The sequence below is a fragment of the Pristis pectinata genome, chromosome 10 (genome assembly GCF_009764475.1).
Source record: "Pristis pectinata isolate sPriPec2 chromosome 10, sPriPec2.1.pri, whole genome shotgun sequence".
NCBI lineage: Eukaryota > Metazoa > Chordata > Chondrichthyes > Rhinopristiformes > Pristidae > Pristis > Pristis pectinata.
The window spans coordinates 82108133-82128903 of NC_067414.1; the positions used below are offsets into that span (position 1 = coordinate 82108133).

The following is a 20771-nucleotide window of genomic DNA, read 5'->3' on the forward strand; positions in this document are numbered from 1 at the left end:
CTCTTCCCAGAGTGTACAACTATCTGGAGCTGCAGAATCTGACTTGAATGAAGGTAGTTCTACAACGGTTTCTTTTGAGCAAAATGGTAGTTCAGAGGTGACGAAAAGCAAGTTTGGCATGCCTCTCTTATCAAGCACACCTAAAGTACAAAACCAGAAGATGGAACCAAAGGGTGCAATTCCAGCTTTGAGTTGTAGAGGCATCTAACAAGAAAATTTATCCAGAGCAAAAAATGCCTTAGCAAGAGGTCCAGTGGAAGAAAGGACAGAGCCAGGTGCACCAACAAATGAAAATTCTCTATATGTACAAAATAGAGAAGGATCACATCCAGGCAAAGTTATTGTAAACGAGGGTTTTGTTATTAATGATGCATGTACAAATAAAGTGATTGTGGATCTGGAGTCAACAACAAATGACATTACAACCACTGTAGAACCAACAGCCTCAAAATCCCAGCAAGAAAGTGAAATGAATGTTTCGTTCAATGAAGGCAGCAGCTTGGACAGCTCTTCTGATATGGATAGCTTACAGAAAACAATTCGTTTAGATATGGCAATCCCATTCATCTCCCGCCAAAAGAGGCAGCGGATTCCTAAAGTGCCTTCGACGCCACCATTTGCCATGCCACCGATCCAGGAAGATCAAATGTCACCAAAAAAGGAGAAAAATTTTGACCCAAGTTCGTTCAAATTTGGTTTAATGAGAAACAGTATCCGAAAAAATGAAGCACCCGCCAGTCTCCTCAAAATGCAACAGATTGAAACAAAATCAAAAGTAATTAAACGTGTTTCAGCTGAGCAGAGTTTGCTCTTTAAATCTCTGGCTCGTAAAAAGCCTCCATTTGAAAAACATGATCGTGTGCAGGATGATCTTGCTTCTGCATCTGACAGCAAGAGATCACGTTTAGAGATGGAAAAGACACTTGGCCAAGCATCCAAATTATCAACAGAACCTGTGGTGAAATCCGCTGATATCTCGCCATCATTACTGAACAATGATGCTGATAAAGGATTTGAATTTGATTGGTCTTCAGAGACCCAGTTGCCAGATAACACAGAAAAATGTTTGAAATCTAATACCTCTGAAAATGAAAGTAATTCTGTTGTTTTTGCATCAGAAAAGCATTTGGAAAATGGTTTAACCACCCCTAATTTGAAACCAAACCTCTTGGAAATTAATACAAATTTTGGGGCTATTGCGAACACGAATGCATTTGTCAGTGAACCCACATTCCAGGGGCTGGACTCTTTGCACATTGATCAAAATCTTCCAAGCTTATTCGGTGCTGACCTGTTCACTCCCAAGTCTGTAATGCCTAATCAACCAGACGTTGGGGTAAGTTTTTCTGGGGATAAATACTTGGCACCTTAAATTAGATGTAATGTACAATGATGGTTTGCTTCAATGTTATGACCTTAAAGTGGATTTCATTCACAAGCACATTTTTTTATGCTTGGGATCTACAGTGCTAGAATATTTTTCAAGAATAATTAGCTGTTGCAAAATATAATAGTCATATTCATAGAGTCTAATAGCATGGAAACAGGCCCTTCGGCCCAACTTGTCCATACCAACTATGTTGCCCAGAGAGCTAGTCCCATCTAGAATCATTCTTTGCTGCACAATCTGCAAAGCGGGTATTTCCTTTTATGGGTATAGAGACCAAAATTCCACATTATAATCCAGGTGTGTTTCCACAAAAGTCCTGTACAATTGCCATGTGACTTTTAAGGTCCAATTTCCTTCCAATAATGTGGGAAAATATTAGACCATAAACTATAGAAGCAGAATTAGGCAATTTGGCCCATCAAGTCTGCTCCGCCATTCAACCATGGCTGAATTTTTTCTTCAACCCCACTTTCCCACCTTCTCCCCGTAACCCTTAATCCCCTTACCAATCAAGAACCTATCAATCTCTGTCTTAAATACACGCAATGACTTGGCCTGCACAGCCCTCTGTGCCAATGAATTCCACAGATTCACAACCCTCTGGCTGAAAAAAATTCCTCCTGATCTCAGTTTTAAAGGGACGTCCCTTTATTCTGAGGCTGTGCCCTCGGATCCGAGACTCTCCTATTAATGGAAACATCCTCTACATGTCCACTCTATCCAGGCCTTTTCAGTATCCAGTAGGTTTCAATGAGATCCCTTCCCCTGAAGATTTTCAGTTACAGTAACAGCAAAACTGATGACTTTTTCTTCTTCTTGAACTTGCAATTTGTTGAATGTGGTCATTTTTTTAATTAAATGGGAACTCATAAAACAGTACAGCACAGGAACAGGCCCTTCAGCCCATGATGTCTGTGCTGACCATGATACCAATTTGAACTGCACATTTGCCTGCACATGGTCTATAAGCCTCCATTTCCTGCATGTTCATGTGCCTGTCTAAATACCTCTTAGACGTTGCTGTCGTATCTGCTTCCACCACTTTCCCTGGTAGTGCATTCCAGGCATCTACCATTGTATTTTTAAGAAAAAAACATGCCTCTTACATCTCCTTTAAACTTTCCCCCTCTCACTTTAAACCTATGCCGTCTAGTATTTGACATTTCCGTCCTGGGAACAAAGAGTCTGACCATCTACCCTATCAATGCCTCTCTTAATTTTATATACTTCTATCAGGTCGCCCCTCAGCCTCTGATGCTGCAGAGAAAGCAATCCAAGTTTGTCCAACTCTGTAATCCAGAAAACATCTTAGTGAACCTCTTCTGCACCCTCTTCAAAGCCACCACATCCAGTAATGTGGCAACCAGAGCTACATGCAATACTCCAAATGTGGCCTGACCAAAGTTTAATACAGCTACTATACAATTTCCCAGAATGATAAAGGCAAACATGCCATACACTTTCTTTACTGCCATATCTATTTGTGTTGCTACTTTCAGGGAGCTATGGACTTGCACCCTAAGATCCCTCTGTACATCAATGCTCCTGAGGGTCCTGCCATTTACTGTATACCTTCCTCTTGCAATTGACCTCCCAAAATGCAACACCTCACACTTGACCGGATTAAACCCCATCTGCCATTTCTCTGCACATATTTCCATCTGGTTTCTATCCTGCTGAATCCTTTGACAAACTTCCTCACTATCCACAACTCCACCACTTTTTATGTTGTCTGCCCACCGACATTTTAATCCAAATCATTTATGTATCTCACAGAGGTCCCAGCACTGATCCTTGCGGAAAACCAGTGGTCACAGACCTCCAGTCAGAATAACACTCCACCACCACCCACTGTTTTCTATGGCCAAGCCAAGTCTCCGTGGATTCCATGTGCCATGTGTAGGAGTTGCTACCACTGATCCTGCACACTGTGCTCTTTGAAGTTTTCTCAGAATCCTTCTGAAATCATTGATGATGAGACCACACTTTTTCCTGTAAAGATGCTAAATATGTAAAGCCTTGTTAAGTGAAGTGTGACTAAGACCCTGCTTCAGTTGTCGGATGAACTTCAAACTATTGTGGTTGACTTGCACATTAGCTATTGCTCTTCTCACACATTATCTATTGTTCCTCAGCAGCTCTGGGGAGTGAGTTGGTAACATTTGCCACTAATGAGCTAGAGCATGGAGCTACTTTGCTCCCACTCATATCCAGGTTGGGGAGGTGTTATCCAAGCACGTGGTCCAATTCAAACCTTGTGAGCAAGTCCATGAACTACCCCTCACTGATGCAGAGAGTTAACTCTCCAAAAGCCCTATATGCAATCCATTATGCCTGCCATTTTTACCGCCATTTTATCATTGTTGACCCCAGGTCTAAGCCAGTGTACACCAATCGCCCTACACACTTATCCCTTGCATTGCTGCCCCTGTCTCTCCATCATCTGTTTCTTTTTTGGACTGGATATCAGGAATGGAGAGAGAGGGAGATGGAGGGAATGAAGAGTGCGGTAATCAGCACAATGGTCTGGGTGAAAAAATTGCAATAGATGCCTAATATTGAAGATCCTAATTTACAAAGGGCTTCAAGGACTTAACTGTATAATATGCCAGAATAACTCTGGTCCTAAAAAGCTCTCAAATGGAGTAAATTTCCTTTGGAACTATCATTTCAAAATTAAATAATTTTCAAGCTAATACATTTATTGATATTTTTAATTTAGTTATATTTCAGCTAGTACATCAGCCTTGTGTGCATGCACCAGTTTTTGTTTTGTTTCTAGTTAAATCGTTCAAGAAGTTAATTTGAAAGTTTAGAACATTTCACTTGTTGGTTTGTTGTCTGTGAGAATTCTCTAACGTACATTTTGCATTTGATATTTTCCTGGGCACTAGAGATTCTTTATAGCTAACGACAAGACATTAACTAGGTTTTGCTCATTACTAAATCTATGTTTCCTGTTATTTGAACCATATCTTAAAAAAACTTGACACAATCTTGTACACCTCTAAAATCTCCTCTCAACCTTTTCTCAACCTGTAACTCTCCTCTTCACTGTTTACCACACCTTCAAATTTTATGTTATCTGCAAATTTTGAAATTTTACCTGGCAAGCCATTATTATCCATGTAATTTTAAAAAGAATAGTACTTCAGTGCTGACCCCTGGGTAACATAACTGTCTCTCATCATCTATTTGCAAATGGGAGCTGTTTATCCCAACTAGGCTTTTTGTCCTTTAAGCTGCATTTTTACTGATGCTGCCAATGACTCTTCTATGTAACGGGCTTCATCTTTGCTAACCAACCTTTTTGAAATATTGCTATTCCCTTCATCAACTTACCTTGTTAATTTGCTAGAAATTTCAATTGAAGTTTTAACTTTTAAGTTAAACTTCATATTTTGTATTAGTTTAAACTTTGTATTTGCCTATTTGATATTGCAATGTATATAATGTCCATCCCTTTGGAGAATGTTTGAGATGTGTGGTTTTACAGGCCAACTTCCTACTACATGCTAGAAAAGCATAGACCATCCAATATTGAAAGTGAAATTTGTTCATTGTCAAATTAGCCTGGTCGCTGTTGGACAGTTGAATGGTTTGATATGCTCTGTGGCCATTGATACAGATTTGAAAGTATGAGTATAATTTCTGCTCATTGCTTGCTTGATGAAATGATGAAATTGTGGTCATTACTTTCCAATGGCCCTGTGTGTGTGTGTGTGTGTGTTTGCGTTTGAAGTCTAAGGTTTAAGGTTTAGCTATGATGCCCATAATCAAATAGCCTGCTAGAGTGACCATCCTGGCAAGGTAACAGGAATGGTGTGGCCAGCAGCTGTGTGGTAACAGGCAAAAAGAAAAAAATGGAAGGCCTTGGACAGCATCCCACCCTTGAAATTGTAATAAATACTGACCTTGCCAATGATGTTCACTTTGTGTGAATGAATGATTTTAAAAAAAAGCTTTGGTTCAAACAACTAGACTGATAAATGTGATTCGATGTTCAATAGCATTTCTGTTACTGAAATGTTATTGAATGTTTGAATGTTAAGTAATATTGCTGGAATGTAGTCCAGTTGCTGAGTGTTGGGGAATGACCCGCCATCTTTCTCCTGGTATCTTGAGCAAAATTTGTTCTTTAGTTCTTTTTAATTTCAAAAATAGACTTTATTCATAATAAAAAATATATACAAAGGAAGGAACAGTGCAAAAACTTTCACATTCATGATTGTCACATTCAGTCGTGTAAACTTTTCTTAAAAAAAATCACCATGCCACTCGTGGACCCTTGGGGTGATGCACCCTTCTGTTGTACGAGAGATTTCCCCACCCGACTCTGCCCCTCCATGTGCAGTAGCGGAAGGACCCTAGACTGTGATCCTTCCCCATAGAGCCTTGGCATTGACTGCACTGAGCTTCAGTACATCCCTCAGCATGTACTCCTGTTGCCTGGAATGTGCCAGTCAGCAGCATTCCCTTACAGACATCCTGCTGTGCTGGAAGACCAACACGTTTCGGGCAGACCAAATAGCATCTTTCACTGAGTCGATGACCTTCCAGCAGCACTTGATGTCTGTCTCGGTGCACGTCCCTGGGAAAGCCTGTAGATTAGAGAGTTTTCTGTCACACAGCTGCTGGGGATGAACTGGGACACAGACACCTGCATCCTTCTCAACACCCTCTTAGCAAATCCACAGTCTGCAAAGAGGTGGGTGACGAGGGCAGCGTGCGTTGGGAATGATATGTCGTCTGTACAGGAACGATCTGACTGTGAGGGCCCTCTCACCGCCAGACAAGTGAGGTCTTGGTACTTCTTGGTGAGTCCTGCCAGATGATTTGGATAGTTTGCACAGGGAACCACCCCACTGTATCCATAGTGTCCCTGTCCTGCAGTATCTGCAGGACGTTCCCTGACCACTTGTGGTCAAAGATGTTTACTTGGAAGAACTCTTCCACAAAGGACAGGTGGCGTGGCAGCGTCCAGCGGACTGGGATGTTGCGCAGTAATGGGGTCAGGCCTCTCTCCCACAACACCAGGGACAGGTAGAACCTCACCACATAGTGACACTTGGTGCCCACATACTTTGGATCCACACACTGCCTGATGCAGCCACACATGAAGGCGGTCACCAGGATGAGGGCAATGTTGGGTACACATTTGCCCCCATTCTCTGGGGACTTGTGCATCGTGACCCGTCGGACTTGCTCCATCTTGGACCCCCAGATAAACTAGAAGATGTCCCGGATAATTGCCAAGGCAGAGGAGTGGGAACAGGCCACACCTGTGCCAAGTACAGCAGCCCTAGAGCATATCGCACCTGAAGATATGCTGATGATATCAAATCCATTCCAGCCAATTTTTGTTACATGCCTCAGCATTGCCCCCCCCCCCCCCCCCCCCCCCCCCCCCACGAACCAGATCCCCAGCACCTTCAGGTAGTCAGACCTGATGTTGAAGGGGACATTGGATTGGTTGTCCCTTAGTGCACAAAATAATCATCATATTGTTGGTGGGAGCTGGAAAATTGCTGCACTGTTTTTCTAACTTTCATCAAAGGCTGCACTTCATAGTAATTGAAAGTTTCTCAGTGTTGTGATCAGGTGCCATTATACTGTATATATGCCGATTCATAAAATATCGCACAAAGCTTGCACGTTGATTGTGAACTAAGAAGATACAGTTTCTTTTAATGTTCAGGCAAAGTATGTAAAATGGATAATGGAATGTTAGAATATATGCAATAAAAATGAATTTAATCATTTTAAAATTTTATTAACAGATACCAGAAAAGGAAAATTTAAAATTAAATGCTAGACCTGGAAAGGTAGGAAACAAATGCCAAAATTTAATTAAGTAGTTTGTTATTGAAACACAAAGCAAGGTGTTTAAACCCTTATATATATTTTTCAGATTATCATTTATAGTCGGCCCAGACTCAATGGAGAAGCTTTTGAATTCCTTCATGATGTTCAGGATGCTACAGCCTTGAAGCTGTCCTCTGAAATTTCCATTAGAGTAGTAAGAGGCTGGTAAGATGTGTTGCTACTTCGCAGTGGGATGCTTCACTATATTCTCTTTCTCTCTCGATTCTGAGAGAGAGGATGGACAGGGAGCAAGGGGGAGGGTTGGAGAGGGGGTCGGGAAGAGCTCAGGATTTTGGTTGTGAAGAACTTGGTGTGAAGATAGGTTTGTTGCATTTGTAGTACACAACAAATTGGCTGCTGGATTTAGCATGGGCTAATTCCATGACGATGACAATGTTGACACCAAATGGTTTTGCTTTGCTTAGGCACAACCACTTGAGTTTAAATGCATGGCTGGCTGTGAATTCTCAACATATTAGTATTGGTTTATTATTGTCGCATGTACCTAGATGAAGTGAAAAGCTTTTGGTTACGTGCTATCTAGATTATTAAATATATAAGTGCATTGAGGTAGTAAAAAGAAAACAGAATGCAGAATATCGTGCTATAGTGACAGAGAAAGTATAGTGCAGGTAGACAGATAAAGTGCAAGGGCTACAACAAAGTAGATTGGGAGATCAAGAATTCATCTTTTTGTGTATGCGAGGTCCATTCAGGAGTCTTGTAACAGCAGGGTAGAAGCTGTCCTTAAGCCTGGTGGTTCAGTAGCAAAGTATAAACATATCTTGATGAATTCCTATCTTTGGTTTTGAAATATGGATTTTAAATAGCGCAGAAATGGACCAGAATGAAATAAAGTGCATCAAAATAGTAGAGTTCTTATTGTGACTGGTCTTCACAATATTTGTAGTAATATATCAAATTTATTCCAAATTTTTTTCAAATAGTTGGCTGCTTTATGAAAAACCAAACTTTGAAGGTGGCAGAGTTGCATTGGAGGAAGGTATAGTGGAGATGGCAGATATTTGGGGAAAGAAGATGGATGGAGACAGTTCTGACAATACATCTGCCTCTAATGAATCTGTTATTGGATCAATAAGAAGAATAATTAAGGTAGGTCTCCTTCATAATTATTTTCATCAAAAAGTAACGAATTATTGATGCATACCTGTATTTTACAATGGGTATCTGAACAGATAATGTGTAGGTTCTCATTCCCCTTTCTCTACCTTTTTCTCCTGGTTGTCATTCTTTCCTATATCAAACTAATGCGGCACTATATATTAAGAAAACCACATTGTTGGAATGGTTGGTGGTTTATCCATTAAGGAAGACACGAAGAGAAGCTGAGGATGGAGGGAGAAGAAGGAGAGAACAGCTTCTTCAACTGTTGAGTAATAGTTTTGACAGCACATCTGGGTTATGTAAACTCTGGCTTGTGGGGTATGCCTAAATATTAACTACATAGATACCTACTCTGAAGAGCCATATCTTCTGAGGTAAAGTAAGTAAAATCAGTCATGCTCTGATTCCAAACTGTCCAGAAAGACCAATTGTTTAATAGTCATGAGGGTATGATGATGACAGAGTTGTGCTAACTAAAATACCCTCTTATGGCTAACAAAAATGTTGCATAATAGTTGAATAGGTGGCGACTCACCTTACTGGTATCGAACCGGCTCCCGAGATCGCGACCGCCGTCGGAGGCCCCGACCCAAGATGGCGCGGGGCCCTCCTTCTTCTCCATCGTTGGGCTAGGGAAGCCCGCATGCGGGAAGGTCAGGTGACCTGCGCAGGAACTGAAGCGCGGGAAGAGTTTCAGTATTAAAAGGCGCACCATGCCCCTGTCGAGCAATTGACTTCTGACTCCAAGCAACAGACTCTGTGTCTTTATTCTATAGTAGTGTAGCTAGCCACTACATTGGTGACCCTGACGGGCCCAAATGTTTTTGGACCCACGATGTCTGTAGCCCTTAAACTGCCCACCTTTTGGACCCTCTGGCCATGTGTCTGGTTCGTCCAGGCGGAGGCCCAGTTCCAGATTCGCTAGATCACCAGGGACGACACCAAGTACTACCACGTGGTGAGCGCCCTCGACCAAAACACTGCAGCCCAGGTCGAGGGCTTCATCCAGGCACCCCCGGAGGAGGAGAAGTACGGTAAGTTCAAGACCCTCCTCCTTGAGACTTTTGGCCTTACCCGACACGAACGGGCCTCCTGCCTCCTCCACCTCAATGGGTTGGGTGACAGACCCCACTCTGCGCTCATGAATGAGATGTTGGCCCTGGCAGATGGCCACAAACCCTGCCTGATGTTTGAGCAGGCCTTTCTAGAGCAGTTACCCGACGACTTCCACCTGCTCCTGGCGGATGCCGACTTCAGCGACCCCCAGAAGGTGGCCACCTGTGCTGATGTCCTTTGGCGGGCAAAGGAGGAGAGCGGGGCGTCTGTCGAGCGTGTTGCCACGCCACGTACCCAGCGGCCCAGCAGGCCAGACCCGGCAATTGACCGCACCCCACCCGCCACCAGGTCTAAGACACCGACCGACCCATGGTGTTTCTACCACCAACGGTGGGGCGCAGACGCCCGCAGGTTTCCGGGAAACGCCAGGGCCAGCCGCTGCTGATGGCTACGGTGGCTGGCCACCCGGATAGCCTCTTGCATGTGTGGGACAGGTGTTCTGGCCGTCATTTCCTGGTAGATACCGGGGCCAAGGTCAGCGTCATGCCTCCCAACAGCCACGAGACTCGCAACTGCACACCAGGACCCGCCCTCCGAGCCGCCAACGGCAGCGCCATCTGGACCTTTGGCACCCGTTCGGTGCAACTCAAGTTCAGCACCAGCAACTTTACATGGAAATTCACCCTGGCTGCCATTGCACAACCACTCCATGGGGCAGATTTCCTTCGTGCTAACAGTCTGCTGGTTGACCTGCAGGATAAGCATTTGGTACATGCCAGGACCTTCCAAACGTTCTCGTTGGGTGAGGCCAAGCTACCGGTCCCACACCTCGACTCCATCACCATGTCAACCAACGAGTTCGCCAAGGTCCTGGCAGAGTTCCCATCTGTACTAATGCCCCAGTTCTCCTCCACCTTGCCCAAGCACAGTGTCCAGGGCCCACACCTCCAGGCCCGTGCCTGACGGCTACCCTGGACGAGCTCCGCCTTGCGAAGGAGGAATTCAAGAGGATGGAGGAGTTGGGGATCATCTGCAGGTCGGACAGCCCATGGGCCTCTCTGCTACACGTGGTCCCCAAGGCAGCCGGAGGCTGGTGACCCTGCGGCGATTACCGATGCCTGGACGACATAACTACCCTGGACCAGTACCCTGTGCCGTATATTTAGGACTTCGCTGCCAACCTGCACGGGTGGTCCATTTTTTCCAAGGTCTACCTCATCCGCGGCTATCACCAGATCCCAGTGCATCCGGACAACATTCCAAAGACGGCGCTGATCACACCTTTCGGTCTCTTTGAATTTGTCCGGATGCCCTTTGGCCTCAAGGACACTGCTCAGTCCTTCCAACGACTGATGGACACGGTCGGGCGCGACCCTGACTTCGTTTTCATATACCTTGACGACATCTTGATCACCAGCAGCAGCCGCCAGGAACATCTCACGCACCTCTGCCAACTCTGTTCTCGCCTGAGGGATTTCGGCCTGACCATCAACCCAGCCAAATGCCAATTCAGGCTCGAGACAATCGATTTCCTGGGCCATCGGATCGACAAACACAGTGCTTTGCCCCTGCCTGCAAAGGTCGACGCCATCTGCCACTTCGCCAGACCCACCTCCATCAAGGGCCTGCAGGAATTTCTTGGTATGGTAAACTTTTATCACCGGTTCCTACCATCCGTGGCCCGCATCATGCGCCCATTGTTTGCTCTCCTGTCGGGCAGAAGCAAGGACATTGTTTGGTCAGAGGAGGCTGACACCGCGTTCGTCAAAACCAAGCAGGCCTTATTGGTGCATCCTCGTACGGATGTCCCGACTGCCCTCACGGTCGACGCCTCCAGCACAGTGGTCGGAGGCGTTCTAGAGCAGCTCATTGAAGGGCGTTGGCAACCGCTGGTGTTCTTCAGCAGGCACCTTCAACCACCAGAGCTCAAATATAGCGCCTTCAACCGCGAGCTGTTGGCATTGTACCTGGCCATCAGACACTTCCAATACTTCTTGGAGGGCAGTCCGTTTACAGCTTTCACCGACCACAAGCCATTGACCTTCGCTTTCAACAAGGTCTCAGATCCCTGGTCAGCACGGCAGCAGCGGCACTTGTCGTACATCTCGGAGTACACCACTGACATCCGCCATCTCTCCAGGAAAAAGAATGTGGTCACGGATGCACTTTCATGGCCCACCATCCAAGTTTTGTCCCAGGGGGTGGATTTCAGCACCTTGGCGGAGGCACAACAAACGGACATGGAGATGCCCAGCTATCGCACCACAGTCTCGGGCCTGCAACTGCAAGACCTACTGGGAGGTCCCGGTCAGCGCACCCTGCTCTGCGATATCTCCACCGGTAAACCATGCCCCATCGTTCCAGCTGCCTGGCGTCGACGGGTGTTTGATTCCACCCACGGCCTGGCACACCCATCCATCCGGACTACTGTCCGGATGGTGTCCGACAAGTTCGTCTGGCATGGCCTGCGTAAACAGGTTTCCGAATGGGCCCGGTCCTGCACACACTGCCAAACCTCAAAAGTACAGCAGCACGTCAAGGCCCCTCTGCAGGACTTTAAACCTACCCGCCGGAGATTCAACCATATCCATGTCGACCTTGTCAGTCCCCTCCCAGTCTCCCAAGGAGCGCGGTACCTCCTCACGATTGTCGACCACTTTACCCACTGGCCCGAAGCAATTCCCCTCATGGACACCTCCACCCAGTCCTGCGCACTGGACCTTTTGTTCCGGCCCATATCACCTCAGACAGGGGAGCTCAATTCACCTCTGGCCTGTGGTCTGCCGTCGCCGACTTTTGGGGTTCCCAGACCGCCTATCATCTGCAATCCAATGGGCTGGTGGAGAGGTTCCATCGACACCTGAAGTCGGCACTCATGGCCCGCCTTAAGGGGCCCAACTGGGTGGACGAACTCCCCTGGGTCCTGCTGGGGATACGTACCACGCCAAAAGAGGACCTGCACGCCTCGTCTGCGGAGATGGTCTATGGAATGCCCTTGGTCGTCCTGGGTAGGTTCCTACCAGCCCCTCGGGGGCCAGAGGAAGAACCTGCTGTGACGCTCGACCGGCTGCGCAAGCAGCTTGGCAACCTTGGCCCTGATACCCACCTCGCGACACCGACAGGCCCCGACCCATATGCCGATGTCCCTCTGAGACTGTAAGTTTGTCTTTGTCAGGAGGGGTGTGCACCGAACACTGCTGTAGCAGCCGTATGAAGGGCCATTCCGGGTCGTCAAGAACAATGTTTGTGCTGGACATTGGAGGGCGCGAGGAGGTTTTTACAATTGACTGGCTGAAGCCGGCTCATTTAGACCTGGACCAACCGGTGGTGGTCTAGCGAGTGCGACACAGGGGCAGGCCACTCAAGTCATAGTTTATTTAATTCTGGCTTTCGTGACGGTATCGCCGGTTCTGGGGGGGTGGGGGGGGGGGGGGGTTATGTGGCGACTCACCTTACTGGTATTGAACCGGATCCTGAGATCGCGAGCGTTGTTGGAGGCCCCGACCCAAGATGGTGCGGGGCCCTCCTCCTTCTCCGTCGTTGGGCTAGGAAAGCCCACACACGGGAAGGTTAGGTGACCCACGCGTGATGTCAGCGCAGGAACTGAAGCGAGGGAAGAGTTTCGGTATTAAAAGGCACACCGCGCCCTTGTCGAGCAATTGACTTCTGACTCCAAGCAACAGACTCCGTGTCTTTATTCTATAGTAGGGTAGCTAGCTGCTATAGTCCTATATTTATCAAAAGGGAAGCAATAGTTATATTGTTGCAATAGCAACCAGTGATTCAGAGACACGAGTTTGAATCTCATCAAGGCAGCTGGGGAATTTCATTTTGAGTCAAAATTTGGAATGAAAGCTAGTCTCAGTAATGATAACCATGAAACTACTGAAAATAAAAAAGTGCATATGGTGGGAATCTAATCCTCAACCTTCCCTGCAGTTTAACAAGCTTCTTTTGTCTCCTCCTCAGTTGTAACAAAGGATCTTCAAGCTGAAATGTTAACACTGTTTCTCTTCCCACAGATGGAGCTTGACCTGCTGAGTATTTCCAGCAGTTTCTGTTTTTACCATGAAACCACTGCCAGATTGTCATTAGAACTCACCTGGTTCACTAATGTCCTTCAAGAAAGGAAATTTGCTTTCCTTACCCATTCTGGTCGACATTTGACCTGAGGCCTAGCAACCAGTTTGACTCTCACCTGCCTTCAGTGCAGTGAGGATTAGGTCTCGACCATAAATGATGGCATTGTCATGGCATTTTCAGACCATAAATGAATAAATTAAAGTAAAACAAAGGATGAAGCAGTGGTGAATTTTATTATCTAGGTTTGCACATGAATGGATGTAGGTGGAAAGAAATTGGGGAAAAAATAGGAACATCAAAAACTGTTCTAGAAATGTGGATTGGGTAGGAATGGGGCTAACATGATAAGCATTTAACTGAAAAGGATTAAAAAAAGCTGAAATTGAGTGGCAGTAAGAAAAAACTGGATTTAATGGAGGTAGGAATGAATTTAGAAAGCAATGACTCTGTGGTCATTGAACAGACTTGCATTTGCACAGTCACGTGTCCATGAACTTCACCTTAAAGACCAGCAATGAGTAAAATTTCAGCTCCATGACTCTCTTGAATATTGTAGTATTTGCAAAAATTAGTGATATCATTTACACTTATAAGCAGGTACATTTACAACATTTAAACAACATTTGGAGAGGGACATGGATAGGAAAAGTTGAGAGGAACGTGTACTCTGTTGGGATTAAGCGGTGGAGTTCTTTCTCAACTGACCTGGATGTAATGGGTTGCATTTCCTTCCATGTCATATGTTTCTATGATACCATAACATTAGGACTTGTTGATTGGTGTAGTTGTGAATGAGGGATTGTTAAAAGTTTACAAGGAGCCTTTGTTCTTTACACTGCATGCTCCCCAGGGGAAAATAAGCTTTATATAAATTGAGAGAGAGGAAAAAGAATGTGAGACTACACAATTGTTAGCATTTGAAGATGCAGACGTAGATATGGTTGGTAGAAGAAAATGTAAGTGTATTGGTTTGTTTGTTTAGGCTGATGATTAAGGAAAAAGGTGGGAGAGGAAGGAAAGATCAAACAAAAGTAAACTTGACGTTCCTGATCTCAAATCCAAAAGTGAGAGCAGAAGTGTAAATTCAGAAACTTATGTATTTGACAACATTTACCAACAAGCTTTTAACATTAAAGCAAAAATGCAACGAGTTTTAGGAGGACTATTTTTTTGTATTCTAGCAATATTTTGTAATTTTGATAATCATTTGATAAGAAGTTGTAATAAAGATTTTTTAGGATCATATTTTTAAAGCCTCCAAAGAGAGAACTTGATTCAAAGATTTAACTTGTTACCTTCCAGGAATGGTGTTTGCCTGAAATAGATTTATGTACAGAGCTGAATGGTTTAGGAAGAAAAACAACATACTTTGATGAAATGGAGGAAGTACAGACATATGGGGTTCTGGAACCAACATTATCCCTTGAAGTATTTTCAGCCACGTAAGTAAAATTCCTCAATTTTAAACAATTTTAATATTGAACTGATAAACTGATAAAGTCCATTAAATGCCCTGCCTATGACTGCTATGTAAGAATTATGCTAAATGATGATGTGATGCTGCTGTTTAATGAGATATCTTTAGACAAGGTCTTTTGGAGGGTTGTTTTTCAGATTGGAGACCTGTAACCAGTTGTGTACCACAGGGATTGGTGGCGGGTCCTTTATTAATTATGTATGTTAATGACTTGGAAGAGAATGCAGATGACATGATTAGTAAGTTTGTAGTTGACACCAAAATAGAGGTATAGTGGACAGTGCAGAAGGTTGTCCAAGGTTACAACAGGATCTAGATCAAGTGGGCAAGGGAATGGCAGATGGAATTTAACTCAGTCAAGTTTACTTTTGTTTGATCTTTCCTTCCTCTCCCACCTTTTTCCTTACTCATCAGCCAAAACAAACAAACCAATACACTTAAATTTTCTTCCACTAACCAGATGCCAGAAGAGGTGGTAGAGGCAGGTAAAATTACAAGATTTATAAAGCATTTGGATAGGGACATAGATAGGAAAGGTTTAGAAGGATATGGGCCGAATGCAGGCAAATAGGATTAACGTAGATAGGCATCTTGGTTGGGCAAGTTGGGCCAAAGGGCCTGTTTCCATGCTGTATAACTCTATGAATCTAAGGATAGAGAATAATAATGACCTCGCAATCTACCTCGTTATGGTCTTGCATCTTACTGTCTGGTTACACCGCACTTTGTAACTGCAACATTTTATTCTGCAATCTGTTATTGTTCTCCTTTGTACTACCTCAATGCACTGTGTAATGAAATGATCTGTATGGATGGGATGCAAAACAAAAATTTTCACTGTACCTCACTACCTGTAACAATAATAAACCAATTTACTAATTTACCAATTTAGATGTTCAGTTAAATTAATCCCAAGGCAGTTTTGCTGGCTGTAACTTCTTGGAAGAGATTAATGTTAAAATTCACATAAGTATGTTAGAGAATAATAATAACAGAATGATCTCGTGGCTTTAGGAGGCAAGATGGATATGTCCAACTGCTACATCATGTTCAGCTTTTGTTCCACTTTAATTTTAAGAACATAGAATAGTACAGCACAGTATGGGCCCTTCGGCCCATGATGTTGTGCCAACCTATATAAACCTACTCTATAATTAATCTAACCCTTCCCTCCTGCACAGCCCATAACCCTCCATTTTTCTTACATCCATGTGCCCATCTAAGAGTCTTTTAAGTGTCCATATTGTATTTTGGTATATAATTTTCAGTTCTGTGCTCTTGAAATTCATGATCTCCATCCTGTTACTTACAACTCGTATAGTCTGACTCTTCTGTTTGTGCAATAAACTCTTAAAGCAATTAAAAGTCTGTCACTGGGATTTAAGTAATGAACTAAGTGAGGCATCCTTTTTGTTTGTTAGATGTACCAAACAGCTGAGCTAACCACCTTAGCAAAATCAGCCCATCATCTGTCATGATTCATGATGATTTGCTTCTGGGAAGAGCTGTTTTAAAAGAGATCTTTCTGGACAATTAGAGGCTTAAATCTTAGCTGCAAGTAAAACGGCTGCCTGTGGGATACATACAGGTTGAGAAATGTTGATAGAAAATGTAAGATCCTATTGTATAAAACGACACTAAGGTTGTGAGCACTAGCAATCTGGAATTTCGATTCTGAACTTGTTTATGGATTGGTGATTTACTTTGCTAATTCGGAGCACAGCATTGCTCATCCACCGGTTTTACACAACATGGAAAGTCTCAGCATCAGGTTGCCTCAAATGTAAGTACCAGATTCCTGAGAGTAGAGACACAAGAGACTGCAGATTCTAGAATTTGGAGCAACAAACAAGATACTGGAAGAACTCAGTGTGCTGGGCAGCATCTGTGGAGGGAAATGGACCGTCACCACATTTCGGGTCGAGACCCTTCATCTGGATCTGATGAAGTCCAGATGAAGGGTCTCGACCTGAAATGTGGTGACAGTCCATTTCCCTTCACAGATGCTGCCCAGTCTACTGAGTTCCTCCAGCATCTTGTTTGTTACTCCAGATTCCTAAGAGTGTAGCATACATTAGGTATGGTGGCAAGGTTGAGCAGAAGAAAGGAGTTGATCGAAGAGGAAAATATGTTGATGATAATAATAATGTTAGTTATAAAATTGATCAAGGGATAATTAAAATATTTTAATATTTTATAAATAATTCTTTGTGCAAGTGTCATGATGCAGTTTTTGCAAATAATATCAGTTAAGATATTGGGTGTGAAACAATCTCCAACTTGTGGGAAGCTGACTGTAATTTTTGTTGCTGTCATGTAATGCTGCCAGATACCACAAATGTATTGGATTTGTGTAATTTCCTGAATATTACAGTGTTTAGTCAAATCATAGCCAGGAAAAATATTATGTGGCTAATTACACTACAAAATCATAGCATTCCTTTTATCCTTTCATATTTTAGGCTAATCCGAATGAGTTCATGTGTCATTGAACTTCATTTCAAATTGGAGTTCATTTCTATTTTGTACTATTGCATTTTGGTGTTGACTTTGAATTTTGTGGACCAAAATTTATATCTGATGTATTACTTCTTTTCAGCATTGAGGCAATTAGAACTTGATTGATACAGATAGGTTTAAAGCCAAATGAATTTTTCATTTAAAAGTAAAATTATTGTTCACGTTCCTAAAAACGTAAGAAATGAGGAGTAGGCAAATCGGTCTTCAAGCCTTCTCCGTCATTCAAAAAGATCACAGCTGATCTGACCTCAACTTCAGCACCACTTTCTTACTCTCTGCCTGTATCCCTTAACTCCCATGTAGTTCAAATGTTTGTTTTGACAAAGTGCCATATAAAATGCTGGTGCACAAGATGAGATCATGGGATTGGGGGAAGTGTGTTAGCATGGATCAAAGATTGGATATCATGTAGGAGATAGTCCAAATAAGTGGGTTGTTTTCACTCCACCATTTTCACCAGCTGCAATGGAATCCCACAAATAGTCGCATCTTCCCCTCTCCCTCTCCTTTCTGCTTTCCACAGAGACCATTCTGTCCTTGACTCCCTGGTCCATTCATCCTTTACCACCCACCCCTCCCCATCCCCTGGCACTTCCTCCTGCAACCATAGCAGTTACAATACTTGTCCCTACGTCACCTACCTTGCCACCATCCAGGGACCTAAGCTGCCCTTCCAGGTGAGGCAGAGATGCACATGCACTTCCTCCAGCCTCATCTATTGTACTTGGTACTCTTGGTGTGGCCTCCTCTACATCAGTGAGGCCAAGTGATGACATGCAACCGACGCTCTTGTCAGCAACGGCCATCTTGTCTGGTTCCACTTATCACCTTCAAGCCCCTATCTCCCATCTTTATACTTGCTATCTTCCCTCTACATGCTCAGTCCTGATGCAGGGTCTCAACCCGAAATGTCAACCATCCCTTTTCCTCCACAGATGCTGCTTGACCCACTGTGTTCCTCTGGCAGTTTACTTTTGCTCCAGGTTTCAACATCTGCAATCTCTTGTTTCTCTTGGGTCTTTTACACACTGGAAGGATGTCACTTGTGGACTGTCCCAAGGATTAGCCCTTGGCCCTCATTTTATTAACAATTTATATTAATGACCTGGAGGAGGGAGCAGTGTGTCAAGTATCTGAATTCACAAATGACACTAAATTAGGTGGGAGGCTATGTTGCTGTGAGGATATTTGGACTCAGCCACTGAATATTGAATGATTGAGTGGGTGAGTAAAAGCTTAGCAAATGGAGTTTAATGTGGGATGATGTGAGGTCATGCACTTCTATAAATGGAGTCAAAAAGCAGACTATTATCTAAATGGTGTGAGATTGCAAAGAATTGAAGCTCAGAGGAATCTAGGTGTTCCTGTGCACAAATCACAAAAAATTGCCAGGCAGGAGCAGTAAGTAGTGAGGAAGGCAAAGGGATTGTAAAAGGGATTGGAGGTTTGAAATAGGGAAGAAATATAACAACTGTATAAGGTGCTGGCAAGACCGCATCTGGAGCACTTTGCACAGTTTTGGCCTCCTAATTTAAGAAAAGATATGCTTGCATTGGAGGCAGTCCAAAAGAGGTTCACTCAGCTAAATTCATTGTATATGAGAGTTGTCTTATCACAAGCTACTAAAGAAGCTGGATCTATAAACTGTGAAGTTGAGAAGAATAAGGGGTGATCTTGCTGAAACATACAAGATCACAAGGTAGCAAGTTAGGATAGATGTTGAGATGTTTCCACTAGTGGGAGAGTCACGAAAGAGGGGATGTAGTTACAAGGTACCTAAAACTGAAGTGCATAGGAATTCTTCTTGCAGAGGGGGATGAATCTCTGGAATTCTCTCTCCTGGAGGGTTAGCAGAGCCTGGTTCATTGGAGCTATTTAAAGAGGTGGAGAAACTTTTGACAGATTGGTGTTTTGAGGACTAAGGGGAACTGGCACAGAAGAGGAGTTGAGGTCTGGGGCAGAGCAGCAATAATCGTATTGAATGGCGGAGAAGCTTTGAAGGATTGGCAATCTACTTTTTACTCCTATTTTCTTGTGTCTTCTTTCTCCTATTCAATAATTCTGGCTTTGCAGCTTTCTGAGGTAGAGACTTCCAAGGTTTCACAATCCCCTCAGAGAACAAATTCATTATCTCCGTCTGAAATAAGCAACCCCTTATTCTGAAACCATGCCCCCTAGTTCTCTGAACCTGCACAAGGGAAGCATCCACTCTGTGTCAATCTTCCCAGAAACTTCTGCTTCAATAAGATCACCTCTCATTCTTCTAAGTTGTCTTCATAGATAAACTCCTTTATCTCAGGGATCAACATGGTGATCTTTTTTGCGCTGCAGGAGATGTGTCAGCCTTTTGCCACACTGGTTGATTTAGTACTTTTTATCCAGTGATAGAAACTGTTTTAAATTTCTCTCTCTCTCTCTAATCCTTTGAAAACATTCTAGTAATGATAGATAATCAATGTCTTCTGCTGTTCTAGTCCATCAATCTGTAAACTAGAAAAGCTGAGCTCATGTTTCCTACAGGCTAAGCATGTAGTTTCCTGATGAGCAGCTGCTTTGCACATTAAAGCTTTCAAAGGAAATGATTTGTGCAGTCACTTCAGAAATACCTTGCTAGTCAGCATTCCAGGCAGCAATAGTCAGTTATACATTATGATTCAAGCTGAACACTTCCATGTCTGTTCTCCCTTATTTGGGAGGGTAACTCCTTACTTTAATGAATCAAGTTTGTTTTGATAATGAAAAATACTGGAGATATTGGCAATTTGAAACAAGCATAGAATATATTAGAAAATTCAGCAAGTTAGGCAGCTGTAAAAAGAGAAGTAGAATGAATGTTTCAGGTTGAAGATCCTTTGGCTATTTTTGTGGCAGAACATCTGCCAGTTGCTAAACTTTAAACTTCATTTTACAGCAAGGTAACAGGCCCTTCCGGCCCAATGAGCCTGCGCTGCCCAATTACACCCACGTTGACCTACTAACCCCTGTGTTTTTGGAATATGGGAGGAAACCGGAGCATCCAGAGGAAACCCACGCAGTCACGGGGAGAACGTACAAACAGACAGCGGTGGGAATTGAACCCCAGTCACTGGCACTGTAATAGCGTTATGCTAACTGCTACGCCACCATGCATGTTGTACATGTGTGGAGGGCTCTGTGCCGTGGGATCAATGAGTTGTGTGGTGTCTTTGCAACTAATGACTTTTTCTTTCTAAAAGGCCTCTTTTTAAGTGACCCTTCTCTTGCCATGGTTTCTGA

At 43.8% G+C, this 20771-nt stretch overlaps 1 protein-coding gene across 1 annotated transcript in view; it reads left to right on the plus strand.

The window, feature by feature from the left end:
- The first annotated feature begins 219 nt into the window (after window positions 1–219).
- Window positions 220–20771, plus strand: part of LOC127575111 (beta/gamma crystallin domain-containing protein 1-like) — a 49624-nt gene continuing 29072 nt past the window's right edge. Inside the window, 5 exon segments of the mRNA XM_052024770.1 lie at window positions 220–1336; window positions 7171–7215; window positions 7302–7420; window positions 8203–8368; window positions 14822–14961. Coding sequence (XP_051880730.1) covers window positions 551–1336; window positions 7171–7215; window positions 7302–7420; window positions 8203–8368; window positions 14822–14961 — 1256 coding nt within the window. The 5' untranslated portion in view covers window positions 220–550.